Source organism: Sinocyclocheilus anshuiensis, unplaced genomic scaffold, assembly GCF_001515605.1.
Source record: "Sinocyclocheilus anshuiensis isolate Anshui unplaced genomic scaffold, SAMN03320099.WGS_v1.1 scaffold2040, whole genome shotgun sequence".
NCBI lineage: Eukaryota > Metazoa > Chordata > Actinopteri > Cypriniformes > Cyprinidae > Sinocyclocheilus > Sinocyclocheilus anshuiensis.
This window is the reverse complement of record NW_015557211.1, coordinates 61283-69830: the sequence shown is the minus strand read 5'-3', so window position 1 is coordinate 69830 and position 8548 is coordinate 61283. Positions and strand designations below refer to the sequence as shown.

At 36.2% G+C, this 8548-nt stretch overlaps 1 protein-coding gene across 1 annotated transcript in view; it reads right to left on the bottom strand.

The window, feature by feature from the left end:
* LOC107678961 (NACHT, LRR and PYD domains-containing protein 1b allele 3-like) overlaps positions 1–4938 on the bottom strand; it is a 7836-nt gene extending 2898 nt beyond the window's left edge. The window contains exons 1-13 of the mRNA XM_016474360.1: positions 4836–4938; positions 4683–4742; positions 3983–4076; positions 3671–3861; positions 3487–3528; positions 3095–3226; positions 2888–2925; positions 2695–2765; positions 2381–2595; positions 1462–1706; positions 1223–1369; positions 680–812; positions 535–564 (exon numbers count right to left, since the gene is read on the bottom strand). Coding sequence (XP_016329846.1) covers positions 535–564; positions 680–812; positions 1223–1369; positions 1462–1706; positions 2381–2595; positions 2695–2765; positions 2888–2925; positions 3095–3226; positions 3487–3528; positions 3671–3861; positions 3983–4076; positions 4683–4698 — 1354 coding nt within the window. The 5' untranslated portion in view covers positions 4699–4742; positions 4836–4938. The remainder of the gene's footprint in view (positions 1–534; positions 565–679; positions 813–1222; positions 1370–1461; positions 1707–2380; positions 2596–2694; positions 2766–2887; positions 2926–3094; positions 3227–3486; positions 3529–3670; positions 3862–3982; positions 4077–4682; positions 4743–4835) is intronic.
* Between the last annotated feature and the right edge of the window lie 3610 nt (positions 4939–8548).

Below are 8548 nucleotides of genomic sequence, written 5' to 3'. Positions count from 1 at the left end.
AGTTCAGGTGTGTTTAATTGGGGTTGGAGCTAAACTCTTCAGGACACCGGCCCTCCAGGACCGAGTTTGGGCAGACTTGGGTTAAAGCTTAAAAACTGTGTTTGCAAGGAGTTTTAATGGACAAAAAAATAAGATAGAACTTTAAATTTAATTTGTGCACGAACTAACACTGCTTGAGCTTGGGAAATCCATCTGCATACAACACAGTATAGTATAGCCTCTTTCTAAGAAATCTGCACCCTGGAGTCAGCCACCATCTAGGTGTCATGGCCTGTCCCCGCTCCATGACCACCCAACAGTTGCGTGATTGATTCTGTCCAAATTCCCTTTAAAATCTTAAATGATTCCCTTTGAGCTAAATTGACCTGTTTCCCTTACAACAGTAACACTAGTTCAGAAGCTCAATGTAATCTTGTTTTCTCAAATGTTTTTACAAATTTCACCAAATAAAGGACAATATACTCAAGCACACAGCCAAACTGACTCTAAATTACAAAGAAAAGAAAAGAATGAACCACTGCACACTGCACATACCCACTGAAGAAACTCTCTGGCTGTAATCATCTGAAAGAAACACACATATCTGAATTATTTAAACGTCAGAACATAGGTATGAGAACCTACTACTTTGCACATATGGTCCATGCCCCATAACAGTGAAGCTCATAACAAATGTTACCTTGACGTATTTTGGCATCCCATACACCTTCATCGTGATGTTGTGGCATCAGCTGAAGGTGAAAGTCCTTTGGTGTATCAATGAAAACTTCAAAGAAGTCTGGTTTTATGGGCTTGTACTTGAGCTCTAACTGCTAATGGAGAGAAAGGAAAGGGCTAGAATGGTTTGTTGAGGGTAAGAGTGCTGGATTAGGGTTTTGTGTTTGGGCAGTGGCGTAGGAGGGTTTATGGACTTAGATTTACAGGTTTAAAGTTTGAACAGATTGTAATACTGTAGTACACTGTGTATACTCACGTGGTCAGGTAAATTGGTGTGTGTAATTTTGACCTTTGTAGGTTGCATTTGTGCATTTGTTTCTGAAAAGAGGAAGCCTTAATAACAAATGCAGCTAACAAATGCGACCTTCAGAGGGTGAAACCTTAAAATGAGACACAGCAATTGACTAGACCACCTGAAAATACAGCGTACTGCAATTTGAGGAACATTGTTAAGGGAAATAAGCCACATGTATGTAATATTTTGCAATATTTTAAAAATATTTACTTTGGGTTGAACTTCAAATTTGCACTCAGATTCCTTATTTTCATTCAGCGTCCTCAGTGAATACCAAGTCTTCGTCTGAAGCGAGGATACAGGCCCGGGCTTTGAGATGAGTCTTGTCTTGCTTTTAATCTCATTGTTTTCAACAGCCTACAGAAAATAAATATCACACATTTGTCCCCCCCTTCCATAAAGCACAGACATCGAGCAGGTGTTTCACTGTTCATTTCGATATCACTTACCTCTATCATTTTTTTCTCACTTGGAATCAAGTACACATGAAGTGTCAGGAATGATTTCTGAGTTTCATAAATAAATGTTTCGCAGTGATAATTCACAGAGAAGCCACTCCTCAAAACAAGACCTTTCGGGGAGAAGGAGTGGTTTAAAAGTTTGGCATGGAATCTAGTTATCGTGCAATTCTCAAATGAAATCCCACTGTCTTCAACATGAACAACGCTCACTTCATCGTTAATGGGAGATCCACCTGCAACGTATTAAATTAGCTGATGATGATCAGATGCAAAAGAAACAAGCATAGTACTGATTGCATTTTTTATTTTAAAGGGGTCATGAATTAAAATGTTACCTTATCGGGCCTTTATAGGCTACTATATAAACTCATTGTGAGTTTCCGAACTCAAAACTTCCAGGTTTTTAATATGTAATAGAGACGAATACATCAGCACAAAACTGCCTGTTTAGACACAGATCAATGTTGTTTTGTTTGTGTTTGTTTGCTTGCTTTGTTTACTCTTCGTAGAATGGAAATAATCTGTCATTTATTTTTTGTTCCAATTATATATAGAAAGCATGCAAAACCACTCCCTTTATAATCGTCTGAGCTACACAGCGCACTGTCTACACTCCTTAATGAATCCCTTATTAACATTGTGTGTGTGCACTCAAATTGAGTTGCAATTAGATCATTTGTGCACTCAAAAGACATTAGGCAACAATCAGCCTAGATCTAAATATAATGCTAAAACACTTTTCATGATTAGTTAATCAAAATTATAGTACTTACTTTATATGCAAAGATGTAAGCAAGGTGGAACATGGCCTTTGATTTCTAATTTGTGACGGGTTTTTTTTTTTAAATTGTAAAAACAATGAATCCATGACCCCATTAAAATGTGTACAGAATTTTGGAAAAATTACCTAAACACAGAAAGTGGGGTAGATAGACTGCCTTTAGTTTTCCTGAGATGATGGCGATATCCATCAAGGGGCCGCACGGTGTAAAATGATCCATTTCTAGAAAATCACTTACACACTCCCAGTCACAGATGTGATACTCAAGCTGAACAGAACGGGAGCATTCAATACGAAGACCAGTCCTGCTGCATTCATAATGGCCTGGTTTAAGCTTTAGTCTGTTGGACAGAGATTAATTTAGGATCACAGTTGCTGTATATAAAATATGAAAATGTACAATAAATAAAAGAGATGCAGAGATGCAGCAGATATAGTACCTGTACTTCATCTGTTCATCCTCTGAGATCACAAAGGGTTTAATCAGGTCCCATTCAGCTGAGTCCTGAAACTGGATACATATTTGTTTCCGTGTAACCAAACCATTTCACCCAAACAGTAGCAAATGTATCAGAAATGTGGCTATAAAAGCAGGTTGAATGAAATGAATCAGCTAAACTGCTCTTGACTTACCCTGACACCGGCACAAGTTTGACATTGTCTTTTTGATGCTTGAGAGGATAAAAAAAAGAAAAATCAGCCATTGATAAACTGCCAACATAAGACCAAATATGACATTCTACATTTGAATAAATTGGGGGGAGTGGTAGTTTCCATGTAGCTTCCCCAGGTTTGGACTGCTTGTATGACTTGCTTTTTCAATTTTGAATGAAACCATACCTGTATTAATGCCCATTTTATGGCAAACTCTTCTGAAGTTATTAAACATCAGTAGGACTGCAGGAGATTCTCTGTGGTGTTTTGTTTGGTATTTAATGAGTTCCATCATCTGTTGATCATGCTGAATCACATCTGTGAGAAAAAAATAAAATAAAAATACAACAACTATCTTGTGTATCTTGTGTGCGTGTGTGTGTTTGTGTGTGTGTGTGTGAGTGAGAGTGTGTGTGTGAGTGAGTGAGTGAGTGAGTGTGTGAGAGAGAGAGAGAGTGTGTGTGTGAGAGTGAGAGAGAGAGTGTGTGTGTGAGTGAGTGAGTGAGTGAATGTGTGAGAGAGAGAGAGAGAGAGAGAAGGCAGTTTCAAAGTGGATTGTTTTCTCCAAAAGTGCTCACCAAGTCTTTCAGTATCACTGAGATCTCCTTCTCTGGCCGTACCTGAAACACCCAGATATTAATCTGTTCATTCAGTTTCCACATTCACAGTAGCTGCCACTGTCCATCAAACTAGTACAAACTTTCCACTTGTCTACCTTCTTTATAGACTTTATTTAGACAAGAATAATAGAAATAGACTTACTCTGGGAACGACACGGCTGGACAACATCAGAATCATTGTCCCGTTGCTGTATTATTCTCTTTATCAATTCTATTCCTGATTCCAAAGTAGTGGGTATAGATGAGACATATAATGACTGATCTTCAGTTTCCTCGGAGAGCTTTTGGATTTGTTCTGCCGCAGTCCTTATAATTTTTTGTTGGCCTTTTTCACTTGATATGACAAAGAGCAAAATCAAATCTCATGGTTTTGGTCAATATTTTGTTCCGAAGGAGGAATGGCTAATAACAGTTAAAATCAGGTACATACTGTATATAAAACACTGACTGCTACCTTTTTGGATTTGTGTTGTAAAGACGACACAGCTCCTGTATTTGTTCTGCATATGTACTCAAAAGTTGTTCCAATTCTTCACAGCTTTTGATATCTTCACATACATATAAACAGAACGTAAACAATAAAGCTGGCAGTTTGTTTATTTATTTGTAATTCTTCATTCATTCATTCTCTGTGTGGTCCACTTACAGTTTCAATACTAGTGTTCCTTCTTGAATCTTAAAAACCAAATAATATCCAAAGACTCATGAAGTTTGTTGTAAAAAGGACTTATGAAGGAAGTGTGTGAGAAAGTTTGAACAGCGGAGAATGGTGTTAGCAATGCTAAAATGCATAACATTTAAATATATGCGTTGATCATATGTGAAAAAAAAGACCTGCTGTAATAGTGAGTTATGTGTTCATCAGTAATTCACTCATTAACATAGATGCATAAAATAATGCCCCACAAGCACACAATACTCAGGAGAAATGTTAAAGACATAGGTCAGCATGAAATGTAATATCCAGTGAGAAATAAACATGTATGACAAGAGTTGGTTTTATTAAGACTGGAGTCAGATCTGAATGTGAATGTGAGTTTGTGGTGGATCACGTGTGCTGATCAGTCATGTAAAGGACTGCAGATCATGTACTAATAAAGTAAACAAAGGGATTTTTCATGTTCAGTTTCATGTTGATGTTATTGTACACTCACTTGCAGGTTTTGCCATCTTTTCATCAAGCGGATTCGGCCGGGTTTGTCAAATACTTCAGACTGGTGTGAGACGCAAAGCTGTCAACGATATTCAAATTCCAGACACAAAACAATGCTTCACTGTAAAACACAAAACATGCATGGATAACTTACTTTATTGGCTCATCCTGTGCTTGATCCTCAAGTGTCTTCGTCAGTGGAAACTAGATTTTAACACGCAGAACAAACTGAAAGCAAAATTAAAACTCGACCGGTCCAACCTGTTCAAGGGGCGCAGCTGTCTGTTATTTCAGTCTTCAAAGGTTCAAATGTCCATGCAAATTCTCTATAAGGCCATCTTTTTTTTTTCTGTCCACATGAGGGCAGTATTAAACCAGAAGCTCTGACAGCCTGCAGCTCAAACAAAGAGCTTTAACACACATACAGTAGTAGCCAAAAGGGATGTCCATCCTAGGCCATTTTCACCAAAACCCACACACTAGCATTTAATAATAAAGCTAATCCCTGTGATTTATTGCATTATAGGCTGAGAGTAAAGAGTGCAAGCTTGGTAAGACCACTTGGACAAAAATGACATCCGTATGTTTCATTGCATCATGACAGATGAAACAATTGAAACGTGGAACATGTGCATTAGTTTAACACTGCAGGTTCTTCTTCACAACATGCATAGAATATATTTAATAAATATTTAATAAAAAAATACATTTTAAAATATATTTACATAGAACATATTTGTTAAAACCTCTTTTTTTTTCATGCAACTTATTTTTTTTTTTCAAGCCCGAAGAAATATATTATTACCATAAATTCTAAGCATATGCATTGTGTTGTGCATTTTATATTATCACATCATTTCATTGCGAACTTTATCTGAGATCGGGGCAAAGAACTGACTCACACAGATATGTATAGGTTAGCAAATATATTTTAATATAGAATATAATATTTATATATTTATTTAAGCACAATGACAAAACGGCATCATTTCGGTTCAGCCTAATTCACTCCAAGAGAGAAGCCACATCTGCAGGTATATTTAACAAACATAATTCCATACCGAGTGTCTATCACTTTGTTGCTGCAACATAAGACAAAAGAAAAAAAGAAACCAAAAATAATTACTGAAGAAATGCTAACAGTAATCCGCCTGTGGAGGTTTAACGATTAATGAGACTCAAACATCAGTGATCTGCAAAGCGGTTCAAGCCAAAATGTCTTACGAAGCGACTTAGAAAAATAAAAAAAGAGCATCACATCTATAAATAAATATGCAATGACCAAAAAATGCAAAAACAAAGTCCTTCAGCTAAGACCGACCACTTCAGTATCTATTTTCTACCCGACTTCATCACAGCACTGCATCTCCAGCCCAAACACTGCACACACAGCAGAACTAATAGGGTGCAAACTCTTTTAAACTATATGTAAGCTTCTTATCATGAGAGTCATAAATAAGTCTGCATATTAAACTCTGTTTTAAGCTTTTGCACAAACACAAATCGAGTTGGCACTTCGTCGTGGCACGAGAGCACGCTTTAGTCCTCAATGTAAATATTACGAGAATAGCTCTAACAGCTCTTACACACACAATCATTTCACATGTGCTTTATAGTTTAGAATCTAATGTATTTTCGTGCTACGAATGTGCATTATATTATCCACATATGATACGTCTCTCTATTCGTCTTTCTTTACGCCTTTCCATTTCTGCAACCTCAACTTGTCTAAAACGTCTATCATCAGTTATTCAACACATCTCTACAACGTCTCTACATTTCCATCTCAATTGTTTAGGAATGTGAAGTCAAGAAATAAACAAAATAAAGTTAGCTACAATGTTTTCATGCCTATAGTTTGGGCGAATCTCACAAAAGAAGGGTCAAGAATAAGTCTGTTTTTTTTTTTTTTTTTACTGATATTACAATTATTGATAATACGTAAAGAGAGCATGATTTTAACTGAATTACAATCAAAATATTTAAATTTGATCAAATCTGGTCAACTGAAATCTTACAACCCAGCTAAAAAAAAAAAAAAAAAACTATATATATTGCGTTTAAATGTTCTCTGAACGTTCTGAAACAAGTAGTAACATTAAATAAATTCGAGACATTAGATAAACGTCCAATGTTTCGGAAATAAAATGTTTCATGAACAATGTATAAACAATGTTTTTGTGCTAACACTTTGAGAAAAGGGATAGTTCACCCAAAAGTGACAAAACAGTTGACGGTAGCCATTGACTTCCATAGTAATTTTTCCATTCTGTGGAACTCAATGGCTACCGACAACTGTCTGATTACAACATTCTTCAAAATATATTATTTTATTCAGAAGAAATAAACTCAACAGTTTGAGGGTGAGTATATGATGACAGTATTTTCATTTTTCGGTTGAACTATCCCTTTAACTAGAGGAATGTTTGTTCAAAACTTTGAAAGAACCTTGACATTAGATTATTAACCAACGTTTCTTACTAGCTGGGAATGTAAAATAAATATGAATGGTCCTAAAATGCATTTCTTGTTCATTATATTCATTATGGGGCTGTTTGATTGTTTGTTTTTGGGTTAAATGACCTTCAATTTTTGAATTATTTTACCACATTTTCTTTCATAATTTCTGTGATCAAAGTATACATTAATCCACTACAATCCACTCTCTCAAACCACACTGTATTTCACCACTGTCGAAATCCCTCTCTTCACAGTCTCAGTAACAGCATCGCACTACATCAACCGACGATGAGTGTTTCAATCTCTACGCAAACCGATTCCACGTTTCTCAGTCTCACGTTCTGACGGGGAACTTAATGAATGATCCTTAAAGGTTTTCTTGCATTGACAGCCAGTGGCTTCTCATACGAACATTTCACGACATGACAAAGGCATGGCTACAAAAGCACACTCAAAATGCTCATATTATGCCGAGAAGCATTACTAAGAAACAGAACAAGCATTTGGAACAACAACAACAACAAAAGAGAAATATACGACGAAAATACATATAAATTATGCTGTAAAGTTATCAAAACAGGAGAGTATAGAAAAGGATCTTGAGCCCAGAGTCCTACGATAAACCCAACAGAGCAGACCTGATCTGAGCATCACACTTACACTTACACTGATGAATAGACGCCCTCGCGCTTGTCCAGTTAGTACACAAACTTCAGTACACCAAAACAAGATGCACTTGCATTAAATAAATTAATCAATAATAAACACTTTTATAAATCCACAATATGTTTGTATGTACAACTTAAGAACAAAACATCAGTCAGAACTTTAAAAAAAAAAGAAAGAAAGACAGAAAATCATATTATGCAAAAGAAAATGAAGCCTATTTTTAGGTTTCTGAATCACAACATAATTTTCGTGACAAATAAGCACATCCTTCCCCCGATGCTATTATTATAAAGCAAAGAACCAAAATCAAGTCATGAAAACCCTAGACGTATCGTGTGTGTTTTACGATATCCAGGTGAAAATGGGGGTTTTAAATGTGCTTCACAAAGACAAAAATCGTAATATGCTTCATTTTCTTTATGCATTTTTTTCTTCTTATGACTATAATTCTGAAATGGACAGGTTTTCAGCAGGATTTATTGTTGTGTTAATTGTTATTTCGGCTAGATTCAGTGGTCCTTGTTTTGGACACGGTAGCTAAACGTAGGATAAAACACCTCGAATCGTGTTTCTGTTACGCCAATAGCGACAAATCTTCAGCATTACGAAGCTTTTGCAGCATTATCAAGGCTGATATGTTTTAATACCGTGACATCCAATTTGACAATCAAACGACATGATTATGCGTCTATGGCTTCAGCATCGCACTGTTTCGTGATACGTGCATGTAGTGGTTAT